Genomic DNA, 24,235 nt, shown 5'->3' with positions numbered 1-24,235 from the left:
CACTAGAAATCATTGTTCTTTTTATTTAATGGCTCAACTTCGGCTAATCAAAACCTTATTAGCGGATGCAAGTAGGGATTTAATAAGTCCTCTGAAAGTAGAGGTAACGGATAGAATTTTGGAGTGCTTGCGTGCTCTACTCTATTGATTTTCAACTCAATAGAATAAGTGCTCTACTACTTTCACACAATAAAATAGTCATTAGATCAACATATAAATTATGGAAATAAAAAACCTAGTTTAACCGTATGATTTATGTATTATAAAAAATTATAACATACAAACAAAATTCGGTATTTCAATTAACCGATCAGTTAATTTAGTTAACGGTACTTTCGAACTGAATTAATCGTTAACCAAAATTTTTAAAAATTCTTAACCATTAATCAAACTGAAATATTTTGATTAAAAAAATATTTAACCAAAACTTTTCAATTCCATCGGTTAATTATGTTTCACCAAATTGTGCGCACCCTAATCTAGGCCTAGAAACCTTGCTTATGAATTTCAATTATTCCCATGACCCAATTAACTTTTGGGCCTCAATTTCACGGACTTGATTGGCTTTGGACTTTGAGCCCATTCCACCCATCATTATTCTATGAACCATGGTTCACACAGTTATATGGACCACAAATAAAAGTATATGAGCTAAATTATACTAAGGCCTCCTCCTAACCGCCACATGAAAATAGGGCGGGTGGTTGGATCATCTTTAACCGCGTCAGCACGTGTAGCACACAAGGGTGAGTCCGTCCCAGGTTGAGGCTACCCATGCCAAGGCCACCCCGGGTTGAGCCCACCCAAGCCTAGGTCATCCTCACTTCTCCTCGGGTCAGATTGCCTTGGATTCATCTCTAATATATCCATCAATATGATTTTGTATATATATGATATGCATGGCTTCTATTTCAATGAAATTGTAACTTTCTTGAATATTTAATAAATTACTTCATTTATGCTTTGATGAGCACAAATGATGAGTGTAAAAAGGGTGTAACCATAACCTTAAGCACATAAGCATTGTAAGCCCCCAAAATTACCTCTACTTTCATAGCAGGAAAATTAGGTTGAAATTGGTAAGGCTCGAGGTCTTCATCCAACTGTCGTTGTAATGAATCCCTCTCCTAGACTAGCAATTAATTGTGGCCACAAACCAATAACTAGTGCAAAGAAATCCCCAAATCAACATAAACCCTAGGTAAAAGATTCAATCCCTTTATGCAATTAAACATAAATCGAACATCAAGATTAACAATGGACCCCTAATCCAAACCCATAAACGATTTACTCCTTCATGATGGGAGTAAACACAGCAAAGCAAGAATTAAAGATGGAAGACATGGCTGCAAAATTCAAGAATAAAAAGGTACACTTTACTAACAATTCTTCAAAGCAAATCTGATCCGAATAATGATGCCAAGCTTCAAACTGAATTCAATGATGTAAATCTGTCGTATTCTATGCTATGGAAAACTCTAAAGAAGGGAAAAACTGCACTAAGCTAAAACTAGGGTTCGGAACTCTGTACGGGAACTTCCTTCAATTGTAGAGAATAGGTCAAATATATAGGAGGTAGATGGGCCTTGGCCCATTAGCCAACTTCCAATTCTTTTCCAACTTGTATTCTTCCTTGTAATTCCCTTTTCTTCCAGAACTTGTCCAAAATGCTCCAATACTCTTCCTTTGTTGTTCCTTGTAGATAATTCAGCACTTGAACAATATAACACACAAACAATTCCCAATTTCACTAGGATACAGAAAATAACCTTCAAAACAACTAGAATAAGGGGTGAATAATTGTACAAAATAGCAGATATCATGCTTCATTTTCTTTCTTTAAATAAGTTAATTTCATCTAGCATTAAGTTCTGAGTATTGTGTAGTGAACACCCATTATTACTAGTCCTCTTACTTTAGAGGTCGTTAAGTTACTGTGATTTAAGTTCATCCATAATTCCTATAAGAGGCAAGAGATTTTGTCATTTGTACCTAATTGTGTTCTGCACTCCATAGACTGTTTGGCAATTATTAACAAGCAATAAAGAGTCCAATTACTACTCACTAAATCATTTTAATGTAAAGTTAAGCTAAGTATGATAAAACTCACTAACACTGTCTAGTTTTGAAGGATACTAAAAAGGAGTTGTGCACCACTACATACATCTTTGAAGGATACCCATTAGATGTAAACAATTTCTGCTTTTGTGGAGGCACAAAGAGACGTAAAAGCTTTCACGTAACATTAAACTCTTCATTGCATTAAAGCATCATTTAGTAACAAATAATGATAGTCTTCTCAACTAATAAAAAGTAGGGAAGTAGCCCTTAATTAAAAGCATTTCAAACTTTGAATCTTTAAATGAGCTAAGCTTCGAAGTATGCATCATTTTGTGTTTGAGCCACTATGAAGTTCTTACGAAAGTTTTGAAATTGCATGTTCACAAATAGGTAACACTACATCAAACTTAGAAAATCATAGGGAAAATAAACTTGATCAATTCAACATTTACACACAAAGTAGAATTAAGGAATGCAAAAAAATATTGGAAACAACTAGGATTTCATTAATATATTATCTAATATATTAACGGTGTAATCGAGGATTACTCTAAGTATGGTACGGGTTTAAAAGTGCCTACTACAGTTAGAGTATACTCAGGACACCCCGTGGTCTAATACACCAAAAAAAAATGTGTAAACATATCTCAAGTTTGCATAATTTCATACCTCAAGTTTGCATAATTTTTGGGCATATTTGCAGCAGCTAAATGAATGTAGAAGATTTATCATTATATGGAAAATAGATACTTCATAAATTGAGGTATTTGATATTTAGTGCAAGTGTTTCTATTCGTTGTCCCCTTCTACTAAATTTTTCAACAAAATTCTTGCAAGTCATATAGAAAGAAAACTGGACCAGTTCCAAAATAAATTAAACAATAATAGTATGCTTAAAAAGTTTGGCTAATATACCTTGAGAGAAACAGTATATATCCAAATCAAGAGTAAAAATAGATCTCACTTTCAAGTTATTGAGGAGAAAATCACCCAAATCACATTTAACACAAGAACCAGGCCGGTGTCAAATTGATAAGTTTTAATGCATTAATGTTAAAATAACAGATACATAAATAAAGGATAAGTGAGAGATTCTCAAGCATAAGAAGTGTATACAAACAACAATTAGGGATGACAATGAGGTGCGGAAGGGTAATGTTAAAATCATAGTAAATAAACAATTGATAAATGAGAGGTTCTTGAGCATAGGAAGTGTTGACAAACAACAATTTGGGATGGTAACTAGGTGAGGAACGTGCGAGGAATAGGGTAATGTTAAAACCACAAATAAATAACAAGAAAAAGAGTAAATGAGAGGTTGTAAACAAACAATAATTTGGGATGACAACGAGGTAAGACGGGGCAGGGACAAGAAATAGGGTCGTCGTCCTTGTCCTGCCTCGAACTCATCCCCCAATCCTCTACACTACCCCATTCCCTAGTGGGGATGCGGAATTGCCCCATCCTCGTCCTTTCTGGGAATTTGTTTGGGGATGGAGATTCCTTGCACTAGGTTTTTTTTCACATGTTTCAATTTTTTGAGTGTACTATTATATAATACATTATTTAAATTATACAATTATTTTACAAAATTTATATATTAAAATTTGAAATTAGTTTAGCATCCCATTATCTCAAATACAACTAGGGTTAACTCTCGTGGAAGTCCCTTATCCTTGGTGACAATTCCAAATTCAATCTCAAACTATCATTTTCATAATTTAACACTCCTTTCTTGGTGAGGTCATTCATTATCCTCAAGGCCAAACTTTACATGCATACAACTAACCAAAGAAGAAAGGACTCAAGATAGAAAGACAAAACAATTACTCGATCTTATTATGTTCTTCAGGAGTTAAAGATGCTTAACACAATCAAGATTGAATCATTTAGTGAATTTGCACTGAAAATGTTCATATTGAAATCCCCTACGCTAGAGAGAGTTGTTATTGTAAAGCCTTGGGATATGGATGCCTTTGAGGTGAGCAAAATTCTAAGGAAGTTTAAATGCTTCCCTCGTGCATCTCTAAACACACAAATTGTCTGCATGGGCAATTACTATAAGCCTATGCATGAGGACAGATTGGATACCCATGGTTTTTGCCTTTTAGAAACTTAGTAAGTTAGTATGGTGAATCTCCATGGGTTCTATTTGGGTGCAAAACTTAGAAATCTAAGCAATGGTTGTGTTGGAAGTTGAAATGTTTTTCAAGTTGTTCAGCATGAGGTATTGTAATCAGCAAGCATAGACTCCAAGAATGTTCCTCTATTTTTTATTTTTATTTTTATTTTTTATTAATAAATTACTTCAATATAATTATATGGTGCCATTTCTTGTCCTAAATAAATTAGTTCATCTAACAATGTTAAGGGGTTTGATAGTCAAAAATGTTCCTGCCATATATAGGCCGAAAAATACTACTCCTACTCCCAAATTGCTGCTAATCCTGTTATAAGTGTTTTTATTGTTTAATTTTTTTTATTAAATTGTTCTTGATGTCATACTATTTAATGAATTCTCAACTTAATTATGTGATGAGTTGATGGTTAATCATTTATGAGATTACATTATATAACAAACAATAATACAATTGAATTTATTTCTAAACAAGTTAACGAGCATGCTGAAGTCGTCACTTGTTTTATTTTATTTTATTTTATATTTTAATGTGATGGGGATATTGGGTGTGGGCTGATTTATTGGGCTTGTGATGGTGGGCTGGATCGAGGGGTCCACGGAGGGGTGGGCCCGGGTCAGTGAGGGTGGCGCCGGCAGGGGTGCTGGCGGCGCCCGGTCACGGCGCGCCCAGCGCACCCAGTGCGCGGCCGATCCGTGGCCTGGCGCCACCTCGCGCTGGCCAGGCCGTGGTTTGGCGCCACCCCCTCCGTGCCGGCGGTGTTATAGGGGTCAAGAGGGGTGGCGTGCGTGCGTGGGCTAGGTGGCACGCGTGCGTGGACCACGTGGCGCAAGGAGCTGGAGTGAGATCTTGAAGCGTACGCGTGGGCGAATCTGAGAGGGGGGGGAGCCAGTATAAATAGGGGGGCTCGGGTATTCATCAGACACATCAGAAACACGGCAAATACTACGGTCTAGTGGTATCGCTCCTTATTCTCAACCCCCTGTCGCGGGTTCGATTCTTATAGTTACTTTTGTAACCGCCTGGGTCCTAATCTGTAAGACCCGGCCTTTTGTATCCGGTTTATGGTGGACCCGATCCGTTAAAACCATCATAATGCTATTATGTTTGTATTGTGGTGATATACTTATGTAATTATGTATTGGTTTTATATTAGGTATATATTTCTTAAATTATTTAGATGCATGTACATATTAAAGTTTTTAAAAAGGTCTTAACATGCGCAAATTATATCGTGGACCGCGGTCATCAAAACGACGTCGTTTTGATTAATGAAAACAGATAGATGAAACGACCTCCGTTCCGCGTCATTCACTTTTAGTTCATATACACTGCAGTTACATTTCAACACAACTGCATTTACATTTTAACATAATTGCAGTTACATTCCGATATAACTACAGTTTCATTCGATAATATAAAAACACAATTGTGAAACTGTTATTCAATATCAGTTCATATACACTGCAGTTACATTTCAACACAACTATAGTTGCATTTCGATATAACTACAATTTCATTCGATAATATAAAAACAAATGTGAAACTGTTATTCAGTATCCGTTCATATACACTGCAGTTACATTTCAACACAACTACAGTTACATTTTGATATAACTACAGTTTCATTTGATAATATAAAAACAAATGTAAAGCAGTATCTTTTGCGATGAACTGTAGTATAAGTGACCACGGTTCACGATATAACGACGGCTTAACATGTAGTATTTACTTTGAAACATTTTTAATGGCCTAAATATTAAACAAACTTTTAAAAAGGCTTGGGTCAGACCAAGCCAATTGTAGGGCTCAGGCTTGAGCCAAGCCTACATACTAGCTTACGCCCAAGCCTAGGCTTTAAATTTTAATAAAAGGCCGTGGATTTAATTTTTCTAAAGCTCAACTAGAATCGACCTTTTTTAACCTAGGTGAGGGTTTCTGTCAGTTTTTCCCCTATCTCTGTGTTATTTACGAAATACAAAATTTTGCAGTTGAAGAATAGAACAATTTTAGGTTTTGATTTCGACCGACGCCTCATTGTTCTTTCAATTTAATGGCTCAACTTATGCGACTACCGGATGAAAGTAGGGATTTAATAAGTGAGCTGCCGTTAGAATTAAAGGTGAGCATTTTGGAGTGTTTGTCCACCCGAGACGCCGCCAGAACTGCTATGCTCTCAACACACTGGAATGATGTTTGGTTGCGGCTAGGGCGGCTTGCTTTCGATTTTTGACTTCTTCTGGGATATCCGAAAATGCCGAGGTAAAAGTATCGTGCCTTATAAAATAATAACTTACACTCTCTTGCAGCGTGTTCGACCCGTTAAGAAATTTAGCCTATACCTATGTGCCTTATTTGATCCTACGCTGGAGCAGTCGGATTTGGATGAGTGGTGTCTTTATCTGTCAAGAAATGGCATTGAGGAACTTCACATCTATTGTTCCCGCCACTGTCGATATAAGCTGCAATTTTGTATAGTCTCGTGCCCCACAATCAAGAAGCTGACACTCAACGATTTGGGTTTTGATTGCCCAATAAATGCACCTTCTATTTTTCCCGGTGTCATTTCATTAGTTTTCGCGGATGTTGTTTTTAATCATAATGTTAATGGAATTATGTCTAGCATTCCTAATCTTGAGAAGCTGAAATTGGTTCATTGTGAAGGGATCAATAATTTTAAGTTCAGAGCTCCAAAACTTGAAAGCGAAGTTGAATCCAGATGGCTTGCACCTCATTTGGAAACAATTAAGGTTCTTTGCTTGGATCTTGACGGCATGTCGGTGAGAATCTCTCTTCCTTCATATATCTAGTATTGACAGATTAAATATTCTTTGCCTTCTGGTTTGATACAGTTCTTTTCAAAGCTTATATTCTTTTCTTTTCTTTTTTCTTTTTTTTTTTTAATAAGTGGGAAGATGTTGAAGTAGCCTCCTTCCCAACTGCAATAAATCTGCAAGTAATCAAACTGGATTCTATAAAGTTTGCCAATGAAAAACATGTCATGGGTGTTTTGAAGTTGCTTCAAAAATCTCCCAACCTATGTGAACTACACATTACATCAGTAAGTACAGAAAACTATATATAGTATATATTTGGCAATCATGATTTTTGTTTTCTTAACATCCTCATGGTTCTATGTTTTTTATTTATTTATTTGCTATGTGTTGTTGAGTTGTAGATATGGTTCGATGATGACATACAAGATGATGACATACAAGATGTTTTACTACTTGTGAAGGATCCAGACAATTGTATTGTTAATCAAGATCTAAAAATGCTTAAAATAATCAAGATTAGACTGTTTACCGTATCCCCAGTCCTAATTCTTTTTGTGAAAATGTTGCTCTCAAAATCTCCTACACTTTCTAGTGTTTTTCTGAAAGAGTGTAATTTTCATCGGCGATACAATGACGTGAAAAAATTCCAAAGTGAGTTGTTGTGCTTCCCACGTGCATCTCCAAAAGCACAAATTGTATGGTGAAACTCCATGGGTTCAGTTTGTATGCAACTTAGAAATGAAAGCAACGTTTTTGGTGGAAGTTGTATGATGAGGACAGTACCTTGGTTGTTTCCTAAGGTGTTCATTAGACTCCAAGAATATCCTTCTTTAGTTTTTGTTTCTCTTAATTATATTGTTCTAAATTTTACTTCAGATGATGTGAGTTCAGTGTTTCTTTTGACTAAAATGCAATAGTGTTTCCATTTTGATGGCTCTATTTCCTATGGAATATAATGCAACGTGTGAATTGTGTGGTGCACTGTAGTTCTAATTTTTTGTCCATGTCTTAGTATTATTGTTGTATTGTAGTTAATATGTCAACCATATATATTAGCAAAATAGCAACCTTCTCAAATAGCTAAGTTTTAACAATTTGATTAAAAGTATATTAGGTCTTAATCTCACATATAAGAAATCTTTTGAAGAATTCAGATGTTTTGTACATGTGTGTCATACCAAGATCCAATCCTCCAATGGCTCAAACATCATACTTTCTTCTTGGCAGTTGGCCCTGTCTGCCAGACATTGAATTACTCTGATATACCTCATTTCACATGCTCTGTCAGGTAGGGGTAATTACTCTGATATACCTCATTTCACATGCTCTGTCAGGTAGGGGTATGTGTTGATTGGGTATTCAACCTTTTGGGAGAAGAAACATATTCTTTTCTGAGTATGATGTACATTTATTATCTTTACATATAAAGAATCATTATTTAATAATATATTATTGCATTGTTTGTTTGGCACCACATTTTTATATCATAAAATGTCAATCTAATTTTTGAAATCACCCAAGTTAATACGTTATATTGAAAAATTATTATCGATGATTGTTGCATTTGCATTCCGCCATGAAATTTGTATGAGACTCATCAAGTTAATAGATTATTTTGGAATCTTGATATGATTTTTAATTTGTATATATGATGTGCACGGATTCTATTTCAATGAAATTGTAACTTTCTTGAATTGTTAATAAATTACTTCATGTATGTTGTATTTTCTTGCCTTTTGTACCTAAGAGTGTTGTGCACTCCATAGATTGAATTGTTTGCCAATTAACAAGCAAAACCCCGTCCAATTACTACTCACTAAATCATTTTAATGTAAAGCTAAGCATGATAAAAACACTCACTAACAATGTCTACTTTTGAAGGACACTAAATCATTTTAATGTAAAGCTAAGCATGATAAAAAACACTCACTAACAATGTCTACTTTTGAAGGATACCAAAAACGAGTAGTTGTGCACCACTACATACACCTTTGAAGGACATGCAGTCATTAGATGTAAACAATTTATGCTTTTGTGGAGGCACAAAGAGATGTAAAAGCTCAGTACTTATACTGTGGACCATGAGTCATGGTTGATACTACAGTTGTGTTGAAAGGATATTGTAGTTGTGTTGAAAGGATACTGCAGTTGTGTTGAAAAGGAACTGCGGTTGTGCGGAACAGAGGCCGTGTCATTCATCTGGAACTGCAGTTGTGTTGAACGGATACTGCAGTTGTGTTGAAAAGATAATGCAGCTTTGTTGAACGGATACTGCAGTTGTGTGGAACGGATGAACGGCCTCTCTTCCGTGCAACTGCAGTTTCCTTTCAACACAACTGCAGTATCTTTTCAACACAACTGCTGCAGTATCCATTCAACACAACTAGAGTATCAGTTATGATCATGGTCCACAATGCATTGTGGACCATGGTCCACGATATAATTTGCCGTAAAAGCTTCCACGTAACATTAAACTGCTCATTGCATTCAGATCTTTAGTAATTAACAAATAATGATAGTCTTTTCAATGGATAGAAAGTAGGTAAGTAGCCCCTTAATTAAAAATATTTCGGTTTAAACTAAATTTTAAGAAGATATCGATTTGAAATTCCAAAATTAAAATATTTATCTAGTATGAGCAAGAAAAAAATTCACTTCTGTTTATAGCACTATGTCCTTCTACGTGCAATAGAGTGTGCACCCATACTGAATTGCACATGCACTATGACATTCAATTCTGCATTGTTGTTTTGACATGCACATGTGCTACCTTTTTAATGAATGGATTGCACTTCGATCAAAATGAGTGAGTATACAAACTACTTATTAGAATTGTAGTTTCAATATCAACTATTTAACAAATAATTTTATTACAACCAACAAATTATGCTCAGTGTAATTAATAACTAACCACATTATTACAATGTCTAAAAGAATAGAATATACAAAGTTTGTTTTTTATTTGGAAAAAGAAAGAAAGAAAACTCCACTCTTCTCCCTTCGCCATTACTATTTTATTGTTTGTGGATCGTTTTCATCCTTGTTCACTTGTAATTCAACTTGGTGTTGACGCACAACCTGGGGCTCCTTACCTACAAAGAATGTTGGGGGTACAATGAATACACAAAATACAGAAGAAAACAAAGAATATATGCACACACAAATGTGCACGACTACACACCCCTACACATGTAGCCTACACCGACCATCGCCGCTCCAAGATGTCGTCGACCACCGTGTATCACGATGAAACTATTGCACAATCCTTAATTCCAGATAAGATAATCCTTAATAAATATATATTGTCTTTTCATTTGTATGTAAAAAGAAATTAAAAATAAAAACTTATTATAATATTCCAATCATAATTGATATATGAAAAAATATGTAAGATTATAATATTTTATATTCAAAATAAAAACTTATTATAATATTCCAATCATAATTGATATATGAAAAAAATATGTAAGATTATAATATTTTATATTCAAATCGTAAAATATAGAAAATTATAGTATTCTATATTTCAACCGTAAAATATGAATAATTATAATATTTTTTTTTTGAATACTACTAACTCTATTACAATGCAGTATCTATTCAGAGATAGATAACTACTTTCTCAACCTATTGAAGCACAAGAGTTAATATTGCCTCCATTAAGGCTCGAACCCACCACCTCCCGAATAAAGAGAAGGGTTTGATGCCACTGGACTACAAGGTCCTTGGCAATTATAATATTTTATAATTCAACCGTAATTGGAATTGCTTGCCATAAATATATTGTTCTTAATTGGTAAAAAAAAAATTATATATGGAGATTAACAAATCTCTAATGCATTGACAGGAGATTATGTTTTAATTATGTATTATGTATTCTAATAAAGGTTAATGAATTTCAAATGATTGATTTGGTATGTATTTTAATTATATATTATAATATTTCAAATTATGTATTTTTCTCCTATGTATTAATTTGATTGATTTCAAATTTTAAAACTAAATTCTTTGTTTAGAATGAGCTGAAAAAGTCACTTATATATAGATATAGATATAGGCCGGCTATGTTTGACAAACTTAGCTGAAAGCTGAAAAGTTATAAGCTAATCTGAAGAGCTGTTGTACTTAAAAGTGTTTGATAAAATTAGCTTTTTGATCAACTGAAAAATGTAAAAAGACTACTAAATAGGTTTGTTTACATATTAAAATATAAAATAATGAAATAAATATATTTTAATAAATTATAAAGTAAGAACATATATTTGAAAATATATAAAATAAAATAAAATGTTTATAATTCATAAAATTAGTTCATACAAAAATTAATGTTCAAACACAAATGTCAAATTGAAATTACAACCAAACATATTGCAGAGAAAAAGGCCAAAGGGTTTTAATTGAGAGGGTAAATGATGTTATTTATTTAAAATAATAAGGATAAATGGCAAAAAAAAATAGGAAACTACTAGCTTATTTTTGAAAAGTTATATAAGTTAGTTTTTCAAAATAAGTTCTTATTTTAAGGTACTATCTTATTTTGAAAATATTACCAAACAGAGCTTAGAGCTCATTAGTAGCTTAAAATAAGCTATAAGATCCTAAATAAACTTTGCCAAACAGAGCAATATTCCTTTAGAAAATAGAAATTAATTAGTATGTTTCGTGTTACTTTGAAACTATAATAATTAAATTAACTCTGACAAATTAATTAATACATTTGGTTTATTTAAACTTTCTCAGGAAAATTTCTAAAACCTCTAATACATCATTGTTACAGGATAAATATGCAATTCAATAATGTTGATAGATACTCAGAAAGAATCACACCCCTTTTAAGTGAAATTTACTTTCCTTGATATATAGAATGTGATTATGTTCCGAAGTCAAAGATTGCAGTTTGGATAATTTTCTCACCATTTAAATTCCTAAAAACAATTAAAACTTTCCTTATTTACCAAACGCCCTCTTAATTTAAACCCTTGAAGATAGCATTCGGGCTCAAATCAAACTGTCGCATACGTTTCCCCCAATCTATGTTTACAGTTGAAGAATAGAAGGATTTTAGGTTTTGATTTCGAGTGGCACATGGGTCGACGTCGGCTAAGCAAAACCACGGTAGCGGATGCAAGTAGGGATTTGATAAGTTCTCTGTTGGTAGAGGTAAAGCACAGAATTTTGGAGTGTTTGTCCATCGAAGACGCTGCCAGAACTGCTCTACTCTCAACCCACTAGAATGATATTTGGTTGCAGCATGGGAGGCTTGGGTTCGATTATAACTTCTCATATAGTGTCGAACAGGGCCACGATGATGAAGGTAAAACTCTCGTTGACATAATAAATAGAATTCTCCTTTCCCGTGCTGGACCGGTTAAGAAATTTACTCTAGTGATTGATAATTATTATTCCCAGCTGCAGCAGTCTGATTTTGATAGTTGGTGTCTTTTTCTATCAAGAAATGGTGTGGAGGAGGTTGACATTTTTTTTAATTGTTCATATGCTGAATATAAGTTGCCATTTTGTATACTCTTGTGCCCGACAATTAAGCAACTGATTATTGAAGTTACCTATATTGATTTGCCGGCAAATAATGTTGGTGGTATATTTTCCAATGTCACTTCATTATTTTGCTCGGCTGTTGAATTTAGACGCACTGTTAATGGAAATGCCTCTAGTAGTATTACTATTCCTAACCTTGAGAGGCTGAATTTCTTTGATTGTCAAGGGATTAATAAATTTGAGATTAGAGCTTCAAAACTTGAAATGTTGTCTGTTCGTCTTACTGTGCATGATGTGGTTGAATCAAGATGGTTGACACCACATTTGAAAGCAATTAAGGCTCTTTGGTTGTGTGGCTCTTCCTTGCCGGTAAGAATCTAATCTGCCTCATTTTACTTTATGCAAATGGATGGCTTCCTTCGGGCTTGTTAAAGTTCTTAATTGTTTGCCTAATTTTTTTTTCTTTCTTTATTACCATCTTTCAAGTATATGGACGCATCTTTGTTTGCAACTGCAATAAATCTCCAAGTACTGGGGTTGTATAACTTAAGTTTTGGTTGTGGGAAGCAGCTCACTGCTACTATGCAATTGCTTCAAAAATGCCCCAACCTATGTGAACTGGGAATTACGGCTTATCAGGTTGAGTATACATTTAATTTGGCAATCGTGCATATATGATTCTTCTGTTTTTTCTTTCTCAAATGTCCTCAAAGTTGTGCATGTCTTTCATTGAGTTATAGGAAGTATGCAAAACTGATAAAGAAGCTGCTTCAAGACTTTTGGAGGATCCAAACGGTTGCTTTATTGTTCAGGATCTAAAGATGCTTAACACAATCAAGATTGAATCATTTACGGGATCCGCAGCCGAAATGCTTTTTTTAAAAATGCTGCTTTCAAAATCCCCAGCACTAGAGAAAGTTGTTATTTTGGAATATAGAGATATTGACACATTTGTAGCTGTCAAAAGCCTAAGGGAGTTGTTGCGTTTTCCTCGTGCATCTACAAAAGCCCAAATTGTTTGCTTGGAACACAATCGCTCCATGTTTGGTTTTGCCATGGGCGAAGCATCTCGCGTTGGACTACTTCTTTGTTCGAGATCATATTATAAATGGTACACTTCGTGTGCAGCATGTTCCGACTACTTCCCAAATCGTTGATATTCTCACAAAGGGGTTGGGAAGACGCTCATTTGAGCATGATATTCTCACAAAGGGGTTGGGAAGACGCTCATTTGAGCATTTTCGGTCCAAGATGGGAGTCTCTGATGGCTCCTCCATCTTGCGGGGGCGTATTAAGGAATAGGATTATTACTATTAATATTGGCGGGGGCGTATTAAGGAATAGGATTATTACTATTAATATTGTTTATTATTATTACTAATTAATATTGTTGATTCTTCTTGTATTTTAAATCCTTAGACTCTCCTTAGTATTCTCTGTTAGTTTGCATATAGATAACTAGTTGTTATCACCTTCTTCCTGTATATAAAGGGTTGTGATATATGAATAGAATCATCAGTTTTCCACCTCTATTATATTCTTACACTCTCAACCCACTGGAATCATGTTTGGTTGCAGTATGGGAGGCTTGCGTTCGATTGGGAATTCTCAAGTAGTGCTAGATATAGTGTCAATAAGGGCCATGATGATAAAGGCAGAACTCTAGTTGACATAATAAATAGTATTCTCCTTTTCCGTGCTGGGCCGGTTAATAAATTTACTCTAGTGATTCCAAATTATTATCCTGAGCTGAGGGAGTCTGATTTGAATAGGCGCACTGTTAATGGAACTGCATCCAGTATTAGTATTCCTAACCTTAAGAGGTTGAATTTCTTTGATTGTCGAGGGATTAATAAATTTGAGATCAGCTTCAAAAATTGAAATGTTGTTTGTTCGTGGTTCTATGAATAATGTGGTTGAATCAAGATGGTTGACACCACATTTGAAAGCAATTAAAGCTCTTTGGTTGTGTGGCTCTTCCTTGCTGGTGAGAATCTGATCTTCCTCATTTTACTTAGGTTTATGCAAATGGATGGCTTCCTTCTGACTTGTTAAAGTTCTTAATTGTCTGCCTAATTTTTTTTCTTTCTTTATTACCATTTTTCAAGTATATGGACGCATCTTTGTTTGCAACTGCAATAAATCTCCAAGTATTGGGGTTGTATGAATTACATTTTGGTTGTGGGAAGCAGCTCACTGCTGCTATGCAATTGCTTCAAAAATGCCCCAACCTATGTGAACTGGGAACTACGCCTTATCAGGTTGAGTATACATTTAATTTGGCAATTATGCATATATGATTCTTCTGGTTTTTCTTTCTCAAATGTCCTCAGAGTTGTGCATGTCTTTCATTTCTTCTTGAGTTATAGGAAGGAAGCAAACTTGATAAAGAAGCTGCTTCAAGACTTTTTGAGGATCCAAATGGTTGCTTTATTGTTCAAGATCTAACGATGCTTAACACAATCAAGATTGACTCATTTTGGGGATCCACAACCGAAATGCTTTTTGTGAAAATGTTGCTTTCAAAATCCCGCGCACTAGAGAAAATTGTTATTATGGAATCTAGTGATATTGACACATCCATAGCTGTCAAAAGCCTAAGGGAGTTGTTGCGTTTTCCTCGTGCATCTACAAAAGCCCAAATTGTTTGCTTGGAAAATGACGACGATGACGATGCCTCCATGTATAGTTCGGCCATGGGCGAATTGTGGTCAATGGAGCGGTATTAGAGTGTGCCAAAAGACAATTGTTATATCATGGATTAGGGTTTATAATTTTATATTGCACGAATCTTGATACAGAAATTTTGTACCTTCAATTAACCCATTTTGTACATACTGTTAATAGTTTTTTGTACATGTAAACAAATAACTTGATAATTGTTAATACTTAATATGATAACTACATGTGCAGAAACTATCAATTGCAGGTAAAGAATGTATCAACTATTGATATACAAACCTCTCCTCATTCTCTCTCCTCACTCTCTCCTTCACATCACCCATGTTTCCTCAAAAACCACCCCATGCTCCATTGATGGGGATGCTCTTAGGAATTGAGTATGATGCAGCTCCATTGCAGGGTTTAAAGTAGAAATGTAATCAATGGTTGTCCTCATCAATTGTATTGTTGTAAAATCATAAAATCATAGATAAACAAATAACAGATAAATGAGATGTTCTCGAACATAGGAAGCGTTGACAAACAACAATTTGGGATGGTAGCGAGGTGGGGAACGAGCGGGGGATAGGATAATGGTAAAATCAAAGATAAATAAAAAAAAGGGGTAAATGAGAGGTTCTCGAGGAAAGTGTAGACAAACAATAGTTTAGGATGACAACGAGGTAGGGCGGGGCAGAGACAAGGAATAGGATCGTCGTCCTTGCCCATGCCTTGAAATCATCCCCCATTCCTCAACATTGCCCCATTCCCTAATGGGGATGGAGAAATGCCCACATCTTCGTCCTTGTGTGAATTTTTGGGGATGGAGATTCTTTGCACCAGACTCTTTTTACACATGTCCCAAATTTTAAGTGTACAATAAAACAATAGATTATTTAAATTATACCCTAAGCATTATTTAAATAATACAATAAATAATAGTTTCAGCCTATCGTTTTTGTTATTTAACACCCTAGACTATCGTATTTTGGACATTTTTAGTCCTTTCAATGAATTTTTCGGTGAAATCTATTTTAGATAAGGGTATTTTTATCTCTTTAATTTTTTTTTCCTAATGAGTTAATTCTAGCGGATGTCCCTTATTTTTTTGTGGCAATTTCAATTTTAGTCCTAGGACAATTTTTTTTTATTTAACAACCAATATTATCATATTTTGGATACTTTTACTCATTCCGATGACTTTTTCTTTTTAAGGTGAAATCTTATTTTAGGCAAGGACATTTTTATTTTTTCAAATTTTTAAATTTTTTTTTTGGTTTATTGCGCTAGTTTTTTTTCTTCAATTTTCATCTCTTCAACCGTGGATTGCACAATCTCATTCATCCTCTCTTGTTTTCATCTCCTTCAACTCAACCCCAAATCATCCTTCGTCAATGGCAATACCAAGTATGTGAGGACATTTGGGTGAGGGAGATTCATTTTGCAATGTAATTGGAAAGCTCGGGATGTCACCACCCGGTCAGCTTCAGTCTGAACGCTATTGTTTTAGCTCATAATTTTGTTAACCATCTACTATAACTATAGAGCAAACAAAAAAAAAAGAAAAAGAATAAGGTTCAAATTGGCCACTGGACGTAACTTGAAAGTGCAATTAGGCACTGAACCAAAAATAAGTGCAATTAGGCAACTGAACACTCCAAATGTATGCAATTTCACCGGATAGCAGGTTACCAACTTACCATGCGTTTTTTCAGGTTACTTGTTTACGTGGACGGTAAGTTTGGCATTTTAAAATAATTTTTAATAATAAACTATTAAAAAAAAAAAAAAAACACACACACACACACTGCGATCACCCCCTTAATAATACCCTTGCCCACCTTGATAGAAACCTGTTGATTAATCAAATTTAATTAATTTTTTATTATTATTATTATTATTATTATTATTATTATTATTATTTACGGAAACTCAACTTCTTTTACAAAATAACTTTTTCTTTATTATGGTGTGTGTGTTTTTTTTTTTAAATTTTTTTAAAATTTAATTTTTTTTGTTTTAATAGTTTATTATTAAAAATTATTTTAAAATGTCAATTTCTTCGTCCACGTAAGCAAGTAACCTGATTAAATGGATGGTAACCTGCTATCAGGTGAAATTGATTACATTTGGAGGGCTCAGTGGCCTAATTGCATTTATTTTTGATTCAATGACCTAATTGCACTTTCAAGCTACGTTCAGGGGCCAATTTGAACATTATTCCAAAAAAAAATAAAAATCTCTTCTTTGTCATCTGGAAATACCCTTCCCTAAAATAGAATTTCACTAGAAAAAAAATTCATTAGAAGGACCAAAAATGTCCAAAATATGATAGTCTAGGGTATTAAATGTCAATAATAATTGTCTAGGACTAAATTTGGAAAGCCACCAAAGACAAGGGATCTCTGCCAGAATTAACTTATTAGGAAAATTTAAAAAAAAATAAAAAATTGAATAGACGAAAATACCCTTACTTAAAATAAGATTTCGCCAAAAAAAAACATCGAAAGCACCAAAAGCATCCAAAATATGATAGTTTGGATTGTTAAATGACAAAAACGATAGACTGAGATTAAATTTGAAATTGTCACCAAAGACAATGGACCTCCGCTAGAATTAAATACTTAAAAATATTAAACAATACTTAATGATTTAAATTTAACCAAAATTAAATGTCCAAAATTCAAATATCCAAATATAATAACTTGGAAAAAAATCAAAATATTAGTGTGTGTGTGTGTATATATATATCAAGAACTTGTGTGAGATCATCTCATAGGTATGGAGTGTTGAACCCCCGTTTTCGTCGCCTATCCGGGTAAGAATCATGTTGTATTGAATTGACATCCATAATTATAATTTTAGCAGCTTCCCTAATTGGCAAAAATCTAAAAATATTGTCAAGATATTCCGTTTAAAGTACATTGATATCATCCCTCACTTAATGTGCATTATAATTTATACAAAATAATATATTTTTAATATATTAAAGTAGAATATTTATTTATTAAATACACATTCCCGTAACCATAAGCTACCATTGTTTATTTCCCGTAACCATAAGCTACCATCTTGTATATTCTCGTGCGGGACAATTAAGTAACTGATTCTGGGTGATTTAATTTTTGATTTGTCGATAGCTCGTTGTATATTTCCCAGTGTCACTTCATTAACTTTCAAGAATGCTGAATTTAGTGATGAGGTTAAGGGAGTTGTGTACAGTACCTAATCTTGAGGAGTTGTCTTTCAGTCTTTGTAAAGGGATCACTAATTTTGAGATCAGCAGTCCAAAACTTGAAAGCTTGAGGGTTATAGGTTCTCTGTCCTGGCAGCTTGATGAATCCAGATGGTTTACCCTTTATTTGGGAACAATTAAGACTCTTTGCTTGAGTGCCAATTTGTTGCCTGTGAGAATCTCTACTTTTGCATTCTTTTCCTTTATGCAAATGGATTGATTATTAGTATGCATATATGATTTTGTTTTTTAAAGTGTGAAAATGCAGAAATAGCCACAATGACATTCCCAACCGCAATGAATTTGCAAGTGATTGAGCTGTATGAGTTAAGTGTTTCATGTGGAGAGAAGCTTGCCTTTGTTTTGCAGTTGCTTCAACATTCCCCCAACCTATGTGAGCTGAAGATTACTGCATCAGATTATGTAAGACATGAAACTTATGGACTATATATTTGGCAATCACGATTGTTTCTTTTCCTCATGGTTATATGTGTTATTCACTTGTTCATTTCTTGTTGTGTGATAGCAGTGTATGTATGATATTACAACGAGTACAAGACTTTTGGAGGATCCAAACAGTTGCATTTTTAAGCAGGATCTGAAGATTCTTAACACAGTCATGATTTAAGGGTTTAGTGGATCTACACCCGAAAAGTTTTTTGTGAAAATGCTGCTCTTGAAATCCCCTGCACTAGAGAGAGTTTTAATTATGGAATATATTGATATTGATACCTCCGAAGCTGTCAAAAGCCTAAGGGAGTTGTTGCGTTTTCCTCGTACATCTTCGAAAGCCCAGATTGTTTGCGTGGAACACGACGACACCGTGTTCGGACTATTTGATTACATATGGTTTTAACCTTGTAGGAATTGTGGTGGAAGTTGAAATTTTAATCTTGTAAGATAAGGATATGGTACCTTGTGTTGGAAATAATTTCGGATAAGAGGAGAAAACAGGAGAGGAAATGAGATCTTCATGCGTGATATCACTTTCTTATAAGTTTTTAATCTTTCCTCTACAAAAGCAACGAGGTATCAAGATTAAATCTTATGGGATACAAGAAGATGAAAACAAAATTCTTAGGTTGCTTTGATAAGAACTTACTGGAGAGTTATTGAACTGTGATATATCAAGATATCATGCAAAATAATTGCATGTTTGATCAAGATGACACTCCTAGAATTTATAGAAATAAATTCTAACGGTTAGGAGCAGTTACTGGAAGTTTATACCAGTTTAAAACTTTCAAAAATATATATAAAATATATTCTTTTGGATTTCACCATTCTGGTTCAGGCAGCTGTTACGTACACACATGTGTAATATAATTTTAAATTATATTCACATGTTAATATCTCCAAAGATATTAATATAACTGATTTTTGGATAAGTTAGGCAGGATTATCTTAGTATGCATGTAAATATAATTCAAACAATTATATAATTACTTTAATATTTCAAAGCATGAGTACATCCCATTATGAAATAATAAAAGTAAAATCCCATGCATAGTAATAACCATACTGCCTCATTCGAGAGGTAAGAACCTTTCACGTTAAAGCTGCAACCTTGCATGTTGAGTAATTCCATTAATTACTTCACATATTCTAGCATCTTTATTTGCACTTAGAAAATGCAAGTAAGATATAGACAATATGCAAACCACATGCTACACAGATCACAAGAAACATAAATGGCAACTAAACATCATTCGAGAGATGCATCCCTTCTGAAGGTTCATGCCTTCGAGAGGTACATCACCATCGTATGCGAGAGGTGAATGTACTGCATGACTTGCCTACGAGACATTGTTTCCATGCGGTCCTGCGAGACATCTATCAAACGATTCACGCAACACTCAGTTCGAGACATCGTTTTTCCGCGAACCGATCTCTCGTGCGAACTGACCTCTCGAGGCATCTCTCGCGATCTCTCGAACAACCCAAAACCATATATACCAGATTAAATAATATTTATTACTCCACAACTCCAAAATATTATTTAAGCTTGCATGGTAGACATCTGAACCATTAATCTTCATTACTATATAAATATCCAACACCTTGTTTCCTATGTTGTTCAGTAAGTATTATGTTGTAAAGTATTTTGAATCAGTTCGTACGAACAGCTTAGTTGGTACTTAAGTTGTGGTAGATTGAAGGTTATGATGGACTTCACTTTTATTGCGGGTGGCATTTTGAATCTGCAAGCAGTAGACTCTCCAAGAATGTTTCTCTTTTTGCTTCTGTTAGTTGTACTAGACTCTACATATGCAGGTGTTTCTTATGACTTCATTTAGAACTACCCAACCATGTTTCAATCCCATTTGTCACTATATATGTGTAGGATATCGAACTGCAACCATGTTTATTATGTTTCATTGTTTCAAAACAACTTTAAAAATGTCACTATGTGTAGAGCCTCCAAGAATCTTACTCGACTGTTTGTTCGAGAATGCTGAGAGATTCTGAGGGTTCGTTCGTAGCTGCTAAGTTTTCATCTTCGGTGGGAGTGCTCCAGGCAAAGGTGGCGGAAGCCGTTTCGGTCAGGGAGGCAATCTTGTGGGCATCACGGCGCTACAACTGGAAACTGACTCACAGTTGGTTATCAATGGACTCAAGAGAAACAATAGCATCACTTCTTTCGAACTTATTCTAGGTGACATCCTTGAATTAGCTAGTGTTATTCCTAATATTAGCTTTATGTTTGTCAAGCGATCTGCGACTCGGTAGCTCACTTGTTAGCTAGGAATGCCGTGTTTAATGCTGGTTGTAGGGAGTGTATACTTTATCCCTCTTTGTATTCATGATGTTGTTTTGGCAGAAGTCCTTGAATATACTAAAATTACCAATTTGGTCCCAATTTAACGAATGTCTAACGACAAAATAAACGGAGGACCAAATTGTGTTAAAAATTGCATAGTTACGAGACTAAATTGTTAGTTTTTAAAGTCAAAGTGTTGCAATTAACAAGACTCCTATACTCATAGGAACAAAAGTGCTTGCAATTAACAAGACTCCTATACTCATAGGAACAAAAGTGCAATTTTCTCTAATTCATCCTATACTCATAGGAACAAAAGTGCAATTTTCTCTAATTCACCATGTAATTGCAATTCAACAAATTGTGAAATTACAATTTCTATAAGGAGGGGATGTAACGGCCCTAGAAGGTAACAACAATAATGAAGCCAAACTCAGAAGGAAGAAGAAGCGGGAGGAAACAACACCGTTGGAAGGGTCTGTTAAAGCCGTTGTAAAGGCAAGTTAGACGACGTCGTTTTGAGAGTAATGAAGACAAACTTAGAAGGAAGAAGAAGCGGGAGGAAACAACACCGTTGGAAGGGTTGGTTAAAGCCGTTGTAAAGGCAAGTCAGACGACATCGTTTTGTTGATTAGTAGTTGAGGGCAGTTGAAGTCCTTCAGACGTCGCCGTTTCAGCATTGTTCCAACACCTTCTTCTGTTCGTCTTGTTGGATCAGTTAGAGGAATTTTGGGGATTAATACCCTATGTATTGTACTGATTTTTTATGCAAAGTTTATGATCAAATTACTATCTTTCTGCACTCTCCTTTCTCTCTTCATTATCGATCTCTTTTTTACACAAATCCAACTCCCAAGTCCGTTAGAGGGGAGCTATAGGAATTACAATTCTCTCAACCAAACAATTGAATTACAATTCCATCTTACTACACCATTTTAATTGTATACACTACTCCAAAAACTAATCATAGCAGATAAAATTTAATCTTTCTCTCTTACCTTATCTCACCTCCACCTCACTATATAAAAACTAATCATAGCAGATAAAATTTAATCTTTCTCTCTTACCTTATCTCACCTCCACCTCACTATATAAAAACTAATCATAGCAGATAAAATTTAATCTTTCTCTCTTACCTTATCTCACCTCCACCTCACTATATAAAAACTAATCATAGCAGATAAAATTTAATCTTTCTCTCTTACCTTATCTCACCTCCACCTCACTATATAATGTGCTAAAACTCCAAATAAAACAATAATCTTGAAATCCTAAAACTAAAATCCTAACCCTTCAGCCCTGCGACTCAGTCGTCTCCACTCTCCACCGCGATTCTCCAGTCTCCATTCAGCTCCACCGGCGGCGTCTGCTACTCTGCTCCACGGCTAATCTTCAAGATTTCCTAACCCGCAAAGGCCCAAAGCAAACCAAACATCAGAGGTTTTTATCACTTTTACCCCAATCTCTGTTTTCTCCCTAACTCTTTTAGCTTCCTAATTTCGTTTTATTTACCAAATACTAAATTTACAGTTGAAGAATAGAAGGATTTTAGGTTTTGATTTCGAGTGACGCATCAATTTAATGGCTCGACGTCGGCAAATCAAAGCCACCCTAGCGGATAGGACTAGGGATTTAATAAGTCCTCTGCCGGTAGAGATAAAGCACATAATTTTGGAGTGTTTGCCCACCCGAGACGCTGCCAGAACTGCTCTACTATCAACCCATTGGAATGATATTTGGTTGCAACATGGAAGGCTTGCGTTCGATTATGACTTCATATATAGTGTCGAACAGGGCGACGATGATAAAGGCAGAACTCTCGTTGACATAATAAATAATATTCTCCTTTTCCGTGCTGGCCCGGTTAAGAAATTTACTCTATATGTTGAACATTATTATCGGCAGTCTGATTTGGATAGGTGGTGTCTCTTTCTATCAAGAAATGGTGTGGAGGAGCTTATCATAAAATTTTGTAATTGTGGAGAGGATGAATATAGGCTGCCAATTTGTATACTCTCGTGCCGGACAATTAAGCAACTGAGTGTCGACGGTCCCTTTATTGATTTTCCGGTAAATAATGTTGGTGGTATATTTTCCAATGTCACTTCATTATTTTTCTCGAGTGTTGAATTTAGGCTCACTGTTAATGGAACTGCCTCTAGTATTAGTATTAGTATTCCTAACCTTGAGAAGCTGGCTTTCTTTAATTGTGTTGGGATCAATAAATTTGAGATCAGCGCTTCAAAACTTGAAAGGTTGTCTGTTCGTTATTCTGTGCATGATGCGGTTGACTCAAGATGGTTGGCACCACATTTGAAAGCAATTAAGCGTCTTTGGTTGTGTCGCAATTCCTTGTTGGTGAGAATCTGCCTCATTTTACTTTATGCAAATATGGATATATGGCCAACAGATTTAATTTAATTAGTTTCCTTCTGGCTTAATTGTTAAAGTTCTTAAGTGTCTGCCTAATTTTTTCTCTTTCTTTATTACTATTTTTCAAGTATGTGGACGCATCTTTGTTTGCAACTGCAATAAATCTCCAAGTACTAGGGCTGTATGAATTACGTTTTCGTTGTGCGAAGCAGCTCACCACTGCTATGCAATTGCTTCAAAAATGCCCCAACGTATGTGAACTGGGAATTACGGCTTATGAGGTTGAGTATAAATTTCATTTGGCAATTATGCATATAGAATTCTTCTGTTTTTCCTTTCTCAAATGTCCTTAGAGTTGTGCATGTCTTTCATTTTTTCTTGACTTATAGGAAGTAAGCAAATTTGATGAAGAAGCAGCTTCAAGACTTTTGGAGGATCCAGATGGTTGCTTTATTCTTCAGGATCTAAAGATGCTTAACACAATCAAGATTGAATCATTTAGGGGATCCACAGTCGANGAGCCATGTCTGGTTGGGCCATGGGCGAATTGTGATCAATGGGGATTTGTTAAGAGTGTGCCGAAAGATGCAAAGGTGATAAAAGCGTAGCTGTGGTGAACATGATAAATGACATTCGATCTTTTGCGCCATGCCGGCTGCCGTGTTAAGAAATTTACTCTATATGCATTCCTTGTGGAGTAAGAAACCGATCCTATAAAGTATGTATTTGGCAA

The 24,235-nt window shown here is 34.9% G+C and overlaps 1 protein-coding gene across 1 annotated transcript; it reads left to right on the top strand.

Annotated features, from left to right (window-relative positions):
• Nucleotides 1-14,365: 14,365 nt before the first annotated feature.
• On the top strand, nt 14,366-15,212 carry LOC116026187. The gene is made up of 3 exons (XM_031267657.1): nt 14,366-14,459; nt 14,581-14,733; nt 14,842-15,212. The coding sequence occupies exons 1-3, from the start codon at nt 14,376-14,378 to the stop codon at nt 15,199-15,201; spliced, it is 597 nt and encodes a 198-aa protein (XP_031123517.1). The 5' UTR covers nt 14,366-14,375; the 3' UTR covers nt 15,202-15,212.
• The last annotated feature ends 9,023 nt before the right edge of the window (nt 15,213-24,235 follow it).

The sequence above is a fragment of the Ipomoea triloba genome, chromosome 7, assembly GCF_003576645.1.
Source record: "Ipomoea triloba cultivar NCNSP0323 chromosome 7, ASM357664v1".
Lineage (NCBI taxonomy): Eukaryota > Viridiplantae > Streptophyta > Magnoliopsida > Solanales > Convolvulaceae > Ipomoea > Ipomoea triloba.
The sequence above is the reverse complement of the archived record's forward strand: the minus strand, read 5'-3'. Positions and strand labels throughout refer to the sequence as shown.